The 17500-nt window shown below is 44.6% G+C and overlaps 2 protein-coding genes across 2 annotated transcripts in view; both read left to right on the forward strand.

Moving 5' to 3' along the window:
- Positions 1–14050, forward strand: part of LOC134453513 (adhesion G protein-coupled receptor G3-like) — a 16636-nt gene extending 2586 nt beyond the window's left edge. The window contains exons 5-11 of the mRNA XM_063204310.1: positions 2791–2918; positions 3667–3706; positions 4169–4397; positions 12125–12215; positions 12740–12845; positions 13363–13546; positions 13877–14050. Of these exons, the coding sequence (XP_063060380.1) occupies positions 2791–2918; positions 3667–3706; positions 4169–4397; positions 12125–12215; positions 12740–12845; positions 13363–13546; positions 13877–13980 (882 nt within the window). The 3' untranslated portion in view covers positions 13981–14050. The remainder of the gene's footprint in view (positions 1–2790; positions 2919–3666; positions 3707–4168; positions 4398–12124; positions 12216–12739; positions 12846–13362; positions 13547–13876) is intronic.
- A 1967-nt stretch (positions 14051–16017) lies between these two features.
- pxylp1 (2-phosphoxylose phosphatase 1) overlaps positions 16018–17500 on the forward strand; it is a 24959-nt gene continuing 23476 nt past the window's right edge. The window contains exon 1 of the mRNA XM_063204981.1: positions 16018–16278. The gene's annotated coding sequence lies outside the window, so the exon portion shown is untranslated. The remainder of the gene's footprint in view (positions 16279–17500) is intronic.

Raw genomic sequence — 17500 nt, forward strand, 5'->3', positions numbered from 1 at the left:
TTAAAAATATATATATCATGTTTTGTAAAGGAATCTTAGAAATTACATTTGCAATACATTTGAGTGATTCTACGATTCCCCTACGCTTTTGGCAAAAGCAAAATGTCAATTATCAGTATTTTTTTTCAACTAAATGACCTAGATGTTTACATAGTGTATATATTTAAGTTTCCAAACAAACAAATTGCCAAGCTTAATCTTAAATCATTTGATAAATACTCTAATGAAAGCGAACATTTGCTTAATTATTTTGTCAACAGTGTTATGGACAAATACTATGTCATTTCAAACATATATAAAAATACTACAGAGTTGAAACAATATATGTTTGAAAGTGCTTATGTCCCTTAGCAGTAATGTTGTCATTAATCTGTGCAACTGATATAGAAAATGTGATTGTTGAGCTTCATAAGTAGGATTTCATGAGTCACTGTGATACAGACTGACACATTTTTCATCATAAATCCCTGTAACGTCTGATTTGAATATAGTCACCCTCCTTACACAAGACTTCCTTCTCCAGAGATAATCCCTAGTGTATGTTCATAGGATTTTTCCAACACATAAGGGATCAATAGCGCAAAAACACTTTCAAAACAGTCAACGGTGTTACTCAACTGTGTTACGGTCAACAGTGCAGGGGAACAAGTCGGCACTTTTTTAGGAGAAAAAAACAGAGCAGACAAACCCATCTCCCTAGAACACAAATTATTTTGTTTGTTTGTCTGTCAATATGGATATAAATTGGCAAAAAACATACTCCTCCTCAACTGTCATCAGTGTTGCCAGATTGGGCTGGTTCCTGCCCAATTGGGCTGCTTAGGATGGCCGTGTGCGGGTAAAAATGGCATCTATCAGAAAAACCTTCCCACTGCCATATAAATCAATAGAATTGGGCGGGGTTTTTAGGGCGGATTTTGATCATTTTTTGGGCTGGAAATCATCAGCCTCATCTGGCAACCCTGACTGTCATACTTAATTGTAACACCATTGACGGTAACACCGTTGACATTTCAGCCATTTTTATGGTGTTGTGCTAACTGAGGACCTCAGAAGTTCCACCACAACACCTTAATCAATTCATGTATCTGTATGCTTTATCTGTGTTTTTCTACATGTGATTTCTAATTCAGATTCTTATGAATATGTTGATAACACCGTTGACAGGCAATTTTCCCGCTATGAGAACATGAAAAAGAATGGATTAAATTATGGAAGGATGGAGCTCAAAAATTACCAAAAAGTCTTCCCGTATCCTGCCAAAGAGGTTATGACATCACGTGATGTTATTCGTATGGCCTAAGACCAAACCATTACTGATTTATGGAGGAGGTTTCAGACCGTGACACGGTTAACACAGTTTTCGTGGACACACACAAAATGGCAAATTTCATGTATAATGGAAAGGACAGTGGTCTTTCTGACAGTTTTGTCATATTGTGATGATTACTGTGAATCAACATTTGCAATCGTCTTGGGCTAAACAAGTTTCTTTACATGCTAATATGAAGACTGAATCTGACATTTGGAAAACAGGACGGCATGAAAACGCCCAAAACCAGTATTAAATATTCATTCTTGCTGAGGGAAATAATGATATGTCTACACTTTCTGTATTATATGAAAGATAAATGTTTTCTAATGTCCAAAACATCATTGGATGCAGTTAATAGTTAGTGGAATTGCCAAATAAAATCCACGGACTTAAAAGTGTAGGCGAATTAGAGAATCACTCAGTTAAGTTATATTTTAGGGGACCTAGAGAAGGCGTGGTCTGTTGTAAAGGTGGCTGCCTTCACTATAGGCCTAAAGTGCAAGGGGAAATCCAGGGCCCTCATTTATTATCAGTTCGTAGAACGCCTTCTAAATTGTGTCCTACGAGTGAAATATAGAATGGTTGCAAGTCGTGATATTAGAATTATAAGGTTCTATCTTCGTTTAGGGTAGTTCTGAGATATTGAGCATCAAAGTTTTTACATCCTAGCTGTTTTGTGAGATAGAACCTTTTTATTTTATTAAAGATGTGAAATTATACTTGTTTTACAAAAATAACACCACACAGGCATTAATAAACATGTAATGGGTCAGATTATGTCAAAAACTAAATTTTACCAAAAATGGAGACCTTGTAATGACCTTATAATTCTCAGCTCACGAAGTACAGAAATCGTGATTTATCAAACATGCGTTGGCTGCTCCTATGTACACCTCTGCATGATAAATCCCACACCATCCAAATCACTGTGCACGTGCGCACATCCCGAAACGCCTCCAAGTAACCATATATGGTCATTGAATACATTCAAATGACATGTTCATTTGAAAGCACCACCCTGTTTGGACACGCATGAACACACGCGGACACGCGTCATACGAAGCGCTGGCGGGAAGTGCAGAGATAGACACATTTTCGCAGCAGAAGTGGAGGTGCTTTCGACAGGAGGACAGTGTTTCAAAATAAGTAAAAGAAGGATACACACATGGATGAAAACACTGTCAAATAGCACACTGTCAAACTCCATTGTCATTCAAAGCAAACTGTACCTTGGTTGGTCAATATTATTTGCAATTTCATGTTTCTTCCACTCGCACGCATGGTCTGAGGTGTGCGTAGATTTAGGCACATTTCTACGTTCAAGTAGGCTACATGTTCATAAATCCCACACTGAATGAAAATGGTTCCCCACCCCTGCTGTAAACATACACGTGTGTGTGTGTGTGTGTGTGTGTGTGTGTGTGTGTGTGTGTGTGTGTGTGTGTGTGTGTGTGTGTGCGTGTGCCTGTGTGTAGACCCCGGTGGGTGTGACGGATCCCCTGTCTGCAGTTGAGCTCTTCACTCTAACAGTGTTGTCTCGTGTTGGCTGTAGCATCTCGCTGGCCTTTCTACTTCTAACCCTCATCACACACGCTGTGTATCAGTAAGACACACACACACACACACACACACACACACACACACACACACACACACCAAAGTTCCTTCCTGTATTAGTTAGGACACACGGCTGCCACCTTGTTGACGCCCTCGGGGTGCTATTTCGCAATTAGTAAGAGCAAATCTGAGAATCAATGGGAAAAATGAATGAAGAAACTGAGTTTACGGGAGGGAACCTAACGGTTGTGAAAACCATATTGAAATCACTGTGAAAAGTTGATCAATCTAAAATGCTTAGTTGTGTCATGTGAGTCAAAATAAAGCTTTTAAAGCCACTTTTCTCACTTTTTTTGACAGAGCGCAGGCGCAGTAGTTCCATAACGGCACGGGAGCCACAGCTTTTCACAACTACGCATGCACAACAATTCAAGTGCGTCGATGCAGGCAGATGATTGGATCAATGATAATGCAGCTCAGCAGGCAATTGGCTCTTGTTACCAGAAAGGCGGGAGATGTGCGGGTAGACGCCATATTTGCGTTACGAATCTTCACTATTAATTTATATGGACGTTTACACCACTGACGGATCTCCTCCTCCCAAACCATCTCTGCACAAACCCTCCCCTCCTCTCCTCTCCCCTCATCTCCTCTGCTCCTCTCTACTTTCCTCTCCTCTCCTCTTGCATGCTCTCCTCTCCTCTCCCTTCCCCTCCTCTCCTCTCTTCTTTTGTCAACTCTCCTTTCATCTCATCTAATCTCACCTCATCTCTCCTCTCCTCTCTTCATTTCAGGAAGGGTCCGTCGGAGAACTCTCTGTGGATCCACCTGCAGGTTTGTGTGCCTCTCCTCTCTTCTCCTCTCTCATCTTGACTCTTCCCTCCTCTCATCTTGTCTCATTTCATCATTTTGTCTTGTCTTCTCCTTTCTTTTCTCCTCTCCTCTCCTCTCCTTTCGCTTCTCTTCTCCTATCCTCTACTGTTCTCTCCTCTACTCTCTTCTCTTATCCTCACCTCTCCTCCTCCCCCTCTCCTGTCCTCTTTTCTCCTCTCCTCTCCTCTCTTATCTCCTCGTCTTCCCTCTCTTATCCCCACCTCTCCTCTCCTCTCGCGTCTTCTCTTCTCTTCTCTTCTCTTCTCTTCTCTTTTCTTCTCCTGTATTCTCCTCCCATCCCGTCTCATATCATCTCCTCCTCTCCTCTCCTCTCCTCTCCTCTCCTCTCCTCTCCTCTCCTCTCCTCTCCTCTCCTCTCCTCTCCTCTCCTCTCCTCTCCTCTCCTCTCCTCTCCTCCTCCAGGTGTGTGTGTCATTGCTGCTTCTCAACTTGAGTTTCCTGCTTAACGACTTCCTGTCTGGCCAGCCAATTGTGGCCCTGTGTGTCGCCATGGCAGCGCTGACGCACTACTGTCTTCTGAGCATGCTCACCTGGCTGGCCATCGAGGGCCTGCACCTGTACCTGCTCTTCATACGCGTCTTCAACATCCACATCCGCCGATACCTGCTCAAGCTCGCCCTGCTCGGATGGGGTAGGGCTCTGTGTGTGTGTGTGTGTGTGTGTGTGTGTGTGTGTGTGTGTGTGTGTGTGTGTGTGTGTGTGTGTGTGTGTGTGTGTGTGTGTGTGTGTGTATGTGTGTGTGCAATTTAGGGCCATTCTGAAACAGCATTCCACTGTTTTTCGAGAAATCAGACAACTACTGTGAAAACTAGACTGCCTGTGCAGTCGCCTTCGACTGCTTAAGGTATATCCCCGAAACGCGACGCTTCCAGTCCCCCAAAATGAGTGGTCTTACGACGCAAATCCAAACCTTTCAAATTCACTGCCATCATTATGTGAAATCCGGAGCACATGCCAAACGGGATGAGAATTTAGCTTGACTCTCTCCATTAACTCCCATTCAAAATTTTGAGAGCTCCAGGCCCACGGATCAGAAGTAGAAGGGCGTGACTTAGGTGCCCCATATCCCAGACGCTCCGCATTCCGGGGATATAATGATACTTTGAACCACGTATTGAGCATAAACAGTAAGTACTGTACACCGTAAAAAAAATGCCTTTTTTTAATTCTGCAACAGCATTCCTCTGTTTTTTTGAGGAAACAGACAACTACTGTGAAAACATTACTTTCAGCCAGGCATTGACCATAAGCAGTAAGTACTGCACAATAGCAGCATTGGCCATTGTGAAATCAACCAAGTTATTTTAGGCAGCACCATTGAAACCCATTCATCCTTCACTTGTCCGTGATCGCCATCAAGCTGCAATACCACCCCGAAGAACTTCAGTCATTCTCACTGGTTATATTAAAGATGAGCTGATACTATCAAGCATGAAACAATTTCTAAGGAAACCAAAGTGTTTGATGCAGCACAGCATGAGTAGCACATGCCTTTTGATAGTGATGAAAGTGTGAATGGTTGAAACATTTTAAGAACTTGTAACACTCTTGCAACAAGCAGCCCCATCTAAACCAATCTGCGAATCAGTGCCTGGCCTCACCTGAGTACTAAGGGCTTTTATGCAATAATTCAATTACGGCCTTCACCTGCCAAATGCCTGATGACTCTGGTTATACGATACTCTTGCACCTGTATATAACTATTAACAATTCAGTTGCTTGCCTGCCTGCTGGCTGGTGTGCATGGCACAGCATATGCTTGCCTACAAGCTTGCATTCTTTCCTCTTTGGGAAAGCTTGCTTTGTGGCACTTGCACTGTGTGTGGCATCATTTGTGGCATGGATGCATATTATGTGGTTGCTGCAAATTATGCATTGCTTTGAGAGCTAGCTTGCAGTGCTGCTTGTTTGCTGAGCTACTTGGTGCAAATTACGTTTTTACAGACTGACCAATGTTCTTTTCATCATTGGCTCATCAAGCGCTGATACATTTAAGTCCACCTCGCACACTCCCATTGTCATTGTAACATAAGAAACACACGTACATTGAAATTTTATTCATGCCCCACACATTCAAAGGACCACCCCAAACATCTCAATAAAGCATAATAGCGGCATAGTATCATGCTCCAGGTACTTCAGTCATGGTGAACGATGGGAGGGTGGAACGGTAACATGGCCAGGGTAGGGAAGGCGGGAAGTTGCCATGGCCATAGTCATGAATGCAATATGACCCAGTACTTGCCTGTCATCTCACAGTACAATCCTCAACTTTTTCACTGAAGTGTACTGTTATTTTACCTATACAACTACTGTATAAATATTGTAGAGCACTTTTAGTTTAACAGTACTAATACTGTGCAGGCCCGTTTCTAGGATTTTGGGGGCCCTAGGCAAAGGGGTTGTCGGGGCCCTAGGCTGTTTTTTTTCCGTGGGGGGGGGGGGGGGGGGACCTGATGGGGCAGTCACGGCACAAGAATTTCTGTTTCGGATGGGCCAGACCATTTTTGGATGGCACTTCAGTCATTGTCACATAGCCTACCATTACAACATACAGTAATGTCACAGAATCCATGGAAACCTAGGAACACACAAGTCACCTTACAGACAGTGTTGTGGCTAGGGCATGCATGAAGAGCAATGAATGCATAAAAAGCAAGCATATGTACACCAGCATTTTCTGTGAGGAAATGCAATCTAATTATTATGANAACTAGTCAATCAGGCTTTTTTTACCCTACCACGAAAATCATGATCATTGCACAAATAAAGAATGGTCTAATCTTTCCAATCACTTTTAAAATCTAACCGAGGGTGCTCCATTTGTGCAAAACGAAATATTGACTCATAAAACAATAGGCCTACAGTCCAGAAACTCAAGGCTGAGAAACGAATGAGCAGGCACAGTGGGGGTTTGGGGGGATGTGATATTGGTAAGCAAGAAACCCAATGGGGGTCTCCTCGACGAGATTTTTTTCGTATCGCATCCATCACGCACTTGAAAATACAATCCAAATGTTAACTAATATCGCAGCAAACACTGGGCTACTGTAGCGACCAAGGATCACTGAACAAGTTAACAACCACCTGCGTTACTCCGTGGTTGACAACGGTGTCAATTATAGGGGACCAATATCCCGGTGCCCTTACCTTGAGTTGTCTTGACCGCAGAATGTAGCCCATCCCAGAATATATCCCAACCTCTGACTGTAATCCACGCGTTTCCACAATCATGGTTCCAAATTCCAAGGTGTAATCCATAGTAATAGCAAGAAAGGCTATGTGCTACAATTTAGCTATCCCACTCAACGCACTTGTGTGACTCATGTTATCCGATAGGCATTACATTGTTCATTCGTTTCTCCTTGCGTTTGTCCACAACCAAAACAGTTCCGCATCGGGAAAATGCGCGTTACTGAACAATCGACGTTTGCCCAGTGCTTGTTACAGCACGTGGATTAATGCTTCACGTACGTTTTTGAAAACACAATACACTGTAAAGTGTAGGCTAAATGAAGCACCTTGCTGTCTGTGCTATGTCAACTGGCCTGGGACAGTTTGGTGGTTTGGCAGTACAGAGAGTAATGTGTCGTCTTCAAAATTAACTTGTATTATAAAAGCAACTGTCTTGAGCCAAAAATGTAGAGCGTACTGTAGGCTGAACTGGCGTCTGCGCAACACCCAATGAGAGATTATGTCGCTTGATTTCCAGTTTGTATTTGCGCTGGATTTTGACGCTTGAACGAATTGGAAGGGGGGCCCCCTCCAGCTGGGGGTACTTTGACTGACTAAATTGTCGTTGCGCTGTTTGGCAATTGACATTTTCACGTTGTCGCTGATGCAAACCTATTGGGAGGGGGGGGGCCCTCGAGCAGGGGGTATTAGAGAGGCGCTGTTGCGTCCCTCGCAGCAGCACCCTTCATACAGATGACAGTGCCTTATTGTAAAGCTATTTAAAATCGTCATTGCTGTTGGGTACATAACCTGTCGTCCTTGGGGGCCCCACCTACTTGGGGGCCCTAGGCAACTGCCTACATTGCGTACCTTAACGCAACGGGCCTAATACTGTGAACGTTCTGTAGAATTACAGGTAAATATAATTGCCTGTAACATGCCATTATTTTGCAGGGACAATTCTTAGAGTGTGCAAGACGCAACAGCGCAGACCTAGACCCAGTGCCTGCAGACCCAGCATGCCTCCTCTGTCTATCAAAATGCTTTCTGATCCCCAGACGTTTATTCTGATTTAAAGTGTTTATGAAACGAAAACAAAGTAAAGGAATTTGACCATTTCCGGGACAGATTCTGAAAGTTCTAAGCCTTGTGAATAAAATGGGATATTGTCTGGGTGATATTTTGTCCTAAAAGTCATGTTATAACGTTCCCAAAAAGTGTTATGTTCGTTTTTTTTGGTGACATGCAAATTTTATGCAAATGATATGCGTGACATAAAAGGGGGGAGTTCACCTCATTCCACCTTGTTCAGATCAATGGCGGCTAGTACCAAACCAAAGCGCAGTGTCAAGCAGTGTGTTGCTGGAGGGCCGAACGGTGCCAGCTGCAAAAATGGCTACTTGACAGAAGGAATATCTTTGCACAAGTTCCCTTCTGTGAAGAATGATGGAACTGTGGCCAACTGTGGAGAAGGCTAAAACAAGGGCTCTGTGGATCCAATTCGTACTCAGGCAACGGTGTGGCAGCTTTTGTGATATGCACCGGATTCTCATCCGCCCTGTAGGCTATCTGCTTGTAGGATAGACTGAGTAAAGTTAAGTATAGGGTACAGTTGGGCTAAATCAAATATGCCTGTGTAACAACAAGACTCTGATCTAATTCCAAAGTGTAGGCATAACATAAATGACAGCCCCAAAACATTTGCTGACCATATCGAAGATTGTGTAATCTCTGTTTATGTTGACATTTGCTTCCTGCCATACATTTGTCCCACATCGCTTGCCATAGCCTCGTACAAGCAGATGTACATGTGGATGAGAATTCCGGTGCATATCACAAAAGCTGCCACACCGGCGTGGTTTTGAAGCAAGCTCATGGTCACTGTTGTGCTCGGCACATTTCCACCCCTCGTGCTTCACCACAAATGTGGAGATCACGGGCATGGTTGGACTGAAGAGAATGCTATTGTCTCAAGCAGTTCCAACAATTGACATCGCCGGCGGCGTGCAGACTGAAACTGCCCCTGTAACTGCTCGTGCACTGCTTTGCTTTAGGCTACGTTTTACCTTGTCCATCTGCTTTGTATGTTGTTTTCAGGAAAGGGTAATGCACATTACATGCCAAACCGGTGCAAATGCTCTCGGGATATGCACTTTTTGTTGATTGCCATTCAACTGGTCAATAAATTGGTTTTGGGATATCCGCGCTTCAGCCTCCGTGGTGCTCTCGGTCGAGGACAGCCAACTCACAGACTGGGCTACTGCTTAGCGAATAAACGGAGATGCATATAGAGTAGGCCTACTTTTTTCTCTCTTCTTCTTTTTTAGGATTTCGGGGCTGCTCCAACAGCCTATTACCTCCGTTTTTTCTCTAGTTGATAATATTTTTGCATGTACATGCATTTCAATCACACTATATCGCGCAATTGAATCAAAATGCCCCCCATTTGTCAACAAATACACACGCCATGTCATCTTTGGGTCATGGCAAAGCGCCCTTAGCAACCGTAACCATAAAGAAAATAAACTGTCAGGCTAGGTAAACAATCGTCACTTCGCCTGTCAGACATGTCACTTTCTGCAGATGTATCAGTGCCTCTGAAATAGATTTGTGCTGCTGTTTTTTTTTCTCATGAGGTTGGATGTGTGGTTTTTCGACACGCTGATGTTTGTATCAGAATTTTGGTTCCTTTATAAGATGTGGGTCCATCAAATGTGTGTTGTTTTCTCAGATCGCCATACTAGCAAACCAGGGACTCTCCTCTTTGATGTCACAGCCCAGCTCATTAGTCACACCAGGGTGTCTGCAGGTTTTAACAAGTGAAATTTTAGACTTTTTTAGACCTTTTTTAGACCATCATGGGCAAAATTTTAGACCTTCGCGGAGTATTAAAAAATGAAATAAAGCCAGATTGTGGTCAATTGACAGGCGCGCGCACACACACACACGCACACGCACACACACACACACAAACCGACAGGGGGGCAAAGGGGACAGTTGACACGGGCCCTGAGAAAGAGGGCCCCCAGAATTGTATTGTATTTATTGAGAGGGGGGCCTTTCAGATGATTTAGTCCCGGGCCCGGTAAAAGCTGTCAGTGGCCCTGCACACACTACACACACACACACACACACACACACAGACACACACACACACCTGTGCATCTGAATGAATGCAATAGTGAATATTATAAGCATAAAGAGATCTGATCATAAATGACCAGTGAGAAGGTACAATGTTCGCTTTCACAATTTCAAGTGATCAAAGCCAGCAATTGTGAATAGCCTGTCTTTACATTGCACTGACTGAGGATTTTAAATGTGAATAAGAATGCCATATATGCAAGCAAGAGGACCTAACCAAGATAGAAGAACAGAACATGAGCTAACACCACTGCTGCCATAAAATGCTGCCATAAAATGACGTTTATTTGTTTCATCTATTGGAGGTGTCCAAGAGATGAGATTAATACTAATAACAAAATAGTTCGAAATTTTGACCAACTCAGCCCTTGCCACTCAATCCAAAGATTCATGTCTTATTCGTTTTAGGGGGGTTGTACCAGAGGTGTCACGCAAGCTAGAGTGTCACCTGCATGGCAGCTCAAGAGAGCGTGACGCGAGAAAGATTCTGCCACGGCATGAAAGTCGGTGTAATGCGCAGCTGGCTACGATATTCAAAATCTAGCGCTCGCTTGATCTAAGACGTAGCGTAGGCTTAACATCTTTTAAGCAGCATAACATGAAGCTAAATGGTGATCAATTCAGAAGCAGCAGGCAAAGAAAACGCAAAACGGGGTTATAACAACTAAATCATCCATCGACATAGCATATAGGCCTATCTTATCCATTGCACAATATCGTTTCATGTGCTTTGACTCCTGAGGTCTTTCAAAACATTGACGGACCTAGAGCTAATGAGAAGTGCATGTGACAGCACACACGAAACATTTGTGCGTGGACATGACCGTAACAGCTCAAATGCCCACCAGTTTGCAAATTGCTACCACAGAACCAGTACAAAATACCAAGGCATCAAACAGAATAGGCCTACAACAAAGGCACTTCCATGGGAATTCGACTGTTAACTCGCTCATAATTTCAGATTAGCCACACACATACACCGTCGCTACACTCTTTCGCTCGCACAGACACAATCAAGCTAACGACTACGCTAGACTGCTAAGCCACGGCCAACACCTGACTATTCCATCACCACCGCAATACCTAAAAATCACTTCTTACCTGCAACGATTCACACTGGTGCTGGCATATTCCCTTGGCTTGCACTGTCACATTTGTCTTCTGTTTTAAATCGACACCTTTCCTTCCAAATAGAAATCCGTTCTTTTTCAATGAGGTGGTGACTGACTTCCCTCATTAGTTAACTTCTTCCAGGTCTTTAAGACAGTCAAGTAGCCTAGTTATCTAATGTATGGCCACCGCAACGCCAATATAGTTTTACAACGTCGTCTAGATATAAACAATGTCTAGATATAACACCGTGGGCTAGTAGTCAGAATAGAGAATCTTTGGTCAGACTGCGCGGTGGAAGGGGAGGAGGAGCTACAGTACATTTCCGTATCACATCTGTAGTTTTATTATTGTACGTTGCAAACAGCAACATGTCATGTAGAACTACACAGGCCATAACTGCCACAATACCAGGAAAAAAGCGGTGTGGAAAAGGACGTAAAAACAAAGCAAAACAGAACAAATAAACATTAATCCTTTGTCGATATTTTGCATTGAAACGTAGGTCTTAAATTACTCAAACTCAATTTTAGACTAAAGTGCAAAAAATCCCTATATTTTAGACTTTTTTAGGCCTAAAATGGATAATGTGTAATTTTAGACTTTTTTAGACTTTTTTAGACTCCGCGGACACCCTGTCACACCAAATTTCACAGAATTCACACTTTGAGTTGCCATTTTCACAAGTTCCTCCAGGATGATTGGGTTCAAAGTCTCATCGATGCTATCAGAAAAAACAAGGCTTTAATGGGAATGACCGTTTGTTTTCGTTTCATAAACCCTTTAAATTGAAGTGCTTCATGTGAACTCAACTGTGAATAATTTAAATTCCGAAATATTTAATTCAAAAGAATTCATTCTGAATTAATTACAAATTGTAAACGTGGCCGGTGTGTGTGTGTGCGTGTGTGTGTGTGGTGTGTGTCATAGGGTTGCCTGTCATCCCTGTGGCCATTGGTGTGGGACTGGAGAAGTACGGTGTGCTTGAGCTGCCAGACACAGAAGACGGAGGAACGCAACTGTAAGGCTACACACACACAGGCACACCCACACACGCACGCACACGCGGACACACACGCACTCTCACGTGCATGTGCGCGCACACACACACACTACTCTACGCTTTTGTCAGACATTAAAATACAATGCTGTTGTCGGTGACAAGTGAGCAATGGGGGACGGGAGTCCGCATATTAGAATAGTCTCCCTCCCTCTCACTCACAGAGGGGCAAGGCCATGCACATCTATATGCACTGATAAACGTGTGTGCGTTTGTGTGTGTACGTGTGTGTGTGTGTGTGTGTGCGTGCGTGTGTGTGGTAGGTGTGCGTGCGTGTGTGTGCGTGCGTGCGTGTGGTAGGTGTTGGGTGAAGACTTCAGATCTGGTGAATTCTGATGTATGTGTGTGTGTGTGTGGTAGGTGTTGGGTGAAGACTTCAGATCTGGTGCTGAGAATTCTGACATATGTGTGTGTGTGTGTGGTAGGTGTTGGGTGAAGACTTCAGATCTGGTGAATTCTGATGTATGTGTGTGTGTGTGTGGTAGGTGTTGGGTGAAGCCTTCAGATCTGGTGCTGAGCATTCTGACGTATGTCTACTTCCTGCTCGTGATGCTCTTCAACATCACCATGTTCAGCGTCGTGCTAAACAAGGTGTGTACTCACCTCCTCTTCTCTCCTCTTTCTTCTCCTCCTCCTCACCTCTCCCCTTCCCTCCTCCTTCCCTCTCCTCTCCTTCTCTCCTTCTTTCTTCTCCTCACCTCTCCTCTTTTCCTGTCCTCTCTTCACCTCTCCTCTCCTCTCCTGTTCTCTCCACTCTCCTCTCTTTCTCCTCTCCCCTCTCCTCTCCTCTCCTAACGGGGGGTAGTCACTCCACCTTCCTCTATCCCCCTCTCCCCCAGGTGCCCCAGGAGGCCCCAAAGCCCTCTCCTCTTGTCCTCTCCCTCAGGCGTCCTCTCCCCAGAGCCTGATCTCTCTCTCTCTCTCTCTCTCTCTCTCTCTCTCACACACACACACACACACACCATCCTGCCCAGGTGAAACAAACCCATCCTCTCTATCCTGCTCTTGCATGCCTGACATGACAGCCCTCACTCTCTCTCTCTCTCTCTCTCTCTCTCTCTCTCTCTCTCTCTCTCTCTCTCTCTCTCTCTCTCTCTCTCGCCTCCAGGTACTGAAGGCGCGTCCCAAGAGCCCGCTCCCCCAGGACAGGGGCCTGAATCGGGGCATGGTGTTGAGCCTGCTGGCCCTCTCCTGGATCCTGGGCCTCTCTTGGGCCGTCATGGCTCTCAGTGCAGTGCCCACCATACAGAAGATCACACTCTACATATTCTGCACCTGCAACGGCATGCATGGTCAGTCTGTGTGTGTGTCTGTTGGGGTGGGGTGATCCAATGTAATTAGTGATTTCCAAATTGCTCTTTCTCTCCAACAGTGATCACATTTACATGGGACATCATATTCCAAATTAACTCAATTGAATTCAAATTCAATTCCACTTTGAAAACATCATATAAAAACTTCACAATTCTGATTCCAATTCCAATTGTGTGTGTACTCAAGTGAGCCCTCTATGTGTCTTTTAAATGGACGCATGGATGTGTGTGTGTGTGCGTTCAAACCCTCTACTTGCCCTCTACTTATGGTGCCTGTGTGTGTGTGTGTGTGTGTGTGTGTGTGTGTAGGCTTTTTCCTGTTCCTGAGGTACGCCACTCTGCTGAGAAAAGAGAAAGAGAACAGCAGCAGCCACACAACCTCCACCAACCCCCACACCAGCAACAAGACCTAACACACACGCACATGCACGCACACACGCATCTGATGTATTTCTGCTTGTTTTGACCTTTAAATAAACAAATAATGTTTCCATGGCCTTCCCGATCTGCTTTGCTGATTCACACACACATATACACACACACATACACACACACACACACACACACACACACACACACACACACACACACACACACACACACACACACACACACACACACACACACACACACAGTGGTGGGGATGATACTGACGGACAGTGTGTGATTATTATTACCTCGTGCCAGAATGCAAATACGCTCTTGGATCGTAAGAGCACTCTGAAAGAAACACATGCACACACACACACCACTTGAATAAGGAGAACATTCCGTGCAGTTAGAAAGAATACAATTCACATTATGTTCAAAGTATGTAGAACAGAGGCCTGATTTTTTTTGTCACTGCATGTTCCAAATTGATATTGATACATGTAGGCTAACCGAGGTCAACTAGCAGAGTGTGGTGTGGAACATTAGTTAACCCTCCCTCCCGAAGCCTCATACATTATCGGTAGCGCTGAGCTATTGGACTAGTCCTTTACTTAGCTCAGTAGTGCTGTGTCTCCCATAGCCGAATTCATGCGTTGACTAGTAGGTGGTGGGATCGAGCACCGAATGGCGAACTGAACACCTCAGTTATGCTGTGGCACAACAGACTGAATGGCAGCCATTGAAAGGAAATGCAAAGTAATAGCAAGAGCATAGTAGGCTATTGTATTGTGTGCAGGGCTGGATTAAGATGGCACAGGGCCCCTAGGGTATACAGGTTGCTGTGGGGCCCCCAGGAGGACAAATTTTGTCACAAATGTACTGTCATAATTACAAGCTAGAAATTGATGTAACATGTGTACCAACTGTACTAAATATCACAGATGAATTTTAGAATATTGCATCTGGTTTCATTTCTGCATTTTTTCACTTTTGGCCAATCAGGGCCCCCCTGACAGGTGGGGGCCCACTAGTCTGCAGCCATATCTAGCCTGTGCATTAATTTGGCCCTGATTGTGTTGTAGGCCTATGGTGTCAGCAGGACTGTTTCAGGACATTGGGTCTAGTTTTGTAGTACACAAAAATATTGTTGGGTGGATTTTTTTTAAATGTTGCGTTGAATGGTTCCACAAAACTGTGCTCCTACGATGCTATGTTGTTGTTGTTGTTTTTTTTTAGTAGAGTATCATCTATGAAACCTGAGGTAAATTAAGGAGTCCAGTAACATAGGCCTACATAGCCTATATAAAAAAATACACAAGATATTACTCACATCATTGCACATACTGTATATCACACACACACACGCACACACACACACACACACACACACACACACACACACACACACACACACACACACACACACACACACACACACACACACACACACACACGCACAAGAGGGATTCATCACATGTGCCATAGCTTAGTGGTAGGCCTAAAGAGCAGCCAAATAGACAAAAAAGTATCCAAAGGGTCAAAAAGTTAAACAATTTGTATTTAACGCTCTGGTATTAAATCAAAATGACACGTAGGTTTAATCAAATGGACACTGTTTGGTTCACCCACATTGACATTGTTGGGTTGGTAGCAGGGGTGAAAGTAGACCATGCACACAGGTGGCACCGGTATTTACAGCCGGTCGCTGTACCAGTAAGACAATAGGGTTAATGCCCACATTTTTAAAAAGTAAGGTGTGCTATTTAAGTAGAAAACGACCACATTATCTGAGAGTGAGACAAGTGTCCTATGAAGAGAATAGCTGAAAATTACCCGGAATAGTCATGGTAGATGTCGATATCAATTTGCTGTCTTTCTGATGTTGGCTTTTTCCTTCTTTTTTGCGGGGAGGGTGAGTTAGCACCGGTAAGACATGAAAACCACTTTCACCCCCGGTTGGCTAATAAGCCTGCCAACCAGGGGTGAAAGTGGTGTCCATGTCTTGCAGCATTGATAGGAATAAGCGCTGCACAGAAATGCCCTGTGACAGGTCCCCAAGCCGCTGCAATTCCTCACCTTCCCGCAGGGAGGAGCCAGTGCTCCAACCGGCAGTAGGTGGCTCCAGCCAGCCAAGCGAACCCAAACCAGAGAGCCCTGCCCGGGGTCCAGCCAGCCAGACAGGCGGCCGCATCAGAGAGAACTGCCCCCGGTATGACTAGCTTTCTAGCTATTCAGGGTTACTAGCAGCGGTGGGCTGTGTACAAGCCTGTGTTCCGTGTACCCATCGTCTTCACCGCTGATTCCGTGACGTGTGGACACCGCTCAGCCCTGCTGTGGAGGTAGGTGTTTACCAAAACGACTGTTCACAAGTAATGAATGCATACAGCTCAAGTTTGCTCACGTTAGCGTGCTAGCTCGCCAAAGTAGCATGCATTAGACGAGTGCAGTCGCGTTCACATATTTGAAAACGCAAATGATGGCAGTCGGGCGGGTCGCATGCACTGCTGGGAGTCTGAGAAATTACATTTTGTTTTGCACTCAGTTTCAGGATGTTGGTGACACGCTGTCTAGGAAAAGGTGCATTTTAGCATGCTGCTGTTGTGTCGTACTGTGTCAGGATGCCCTGTGCCACAGCCTGTGGATTCCTCGAATGCATTGCGAAGTGAGAGAGATACTAACATTAAGTGCAATGGGGAGTTGTTGCATATGGATCGTGTCTGTAGAACATATCTTGTCCTGTCAGCCGGAGAGCGTTGTTGTCAGAGAGAGAGAGAGAGAGAGCAGCTCCACAACTTTGCTGTCGTGTCGTTAGCATCCGTCCTCCACCTCAACAGATGACAACTTCACACCCGCTTGCCGAAGTCATAGCTTTAGGCAGTTTCAGTATGAATCATCAGCCGGGACAGTAACCTATTTCGGTTTTAGTAGCAGTAGCAGCCTGGTATTTTTAAAGTAGCAAATCTGTCTCTTTTTTTGTGTAGGCCTATATGTTCCAGTCACTTAACTTTAAGCTGGCATTTGGGCCGAGAGGAATAGAATGGGTTTCATTCTGGCAGGGGATTTAACTTGACTCGTCAGTAGGCGGACATTGAGGCTACAACACGTCGACTACAACTTCTATGGAATATACTCTTAAGGCCACAGTCGCCAGAGACTGCAGTGTCAGTGTGAGAAAGAGAGGGTTCGATGATCTCGCTGCTGCCACTTCTCCCAGTGAAACCAGTTCAAGGCTCAGCTGAGCATATGGGACACGGCTTTGTGGAAGACACACCACTTCACACAAGATTAACATGTTTCGCACACAACACGCACACAATATTATTCCTTTCTCCTACCTCCCTCCTGCAATTATGCCCCCCTCCACTTTCCCGCTGTGAGCATTGCATAGGCCTACAATGGTAATTGTGTATGAGACATTACATTACATTATTTACAGGGTATTGGTTACAGTCCCCGCAGCAGTGTTGTGTTAGGTGCCTTGCTCAAGGACACCCATGGAGTGCATTGTAGGGAGTGGAAGGGTGGGATTTGAACCTGCAGCCCTCTGATCTAAAGACTACC

Source organism: Engraulis encrasicolus, chromosome 8 (genome assembly GCF_034702125.1).
Source record: "Engraulis encrasicolus isolate BLACKSEA-1 chromosome 8, IST_EnEncr_1.0, whole genome shotgun sequence".
Lineage (NCBI taxonomy): Eukaryota > Metazoa > Chordata > Actinopteri > Clupeiformes > Engraulidae > Engraulis > Engraulis encrasicolus.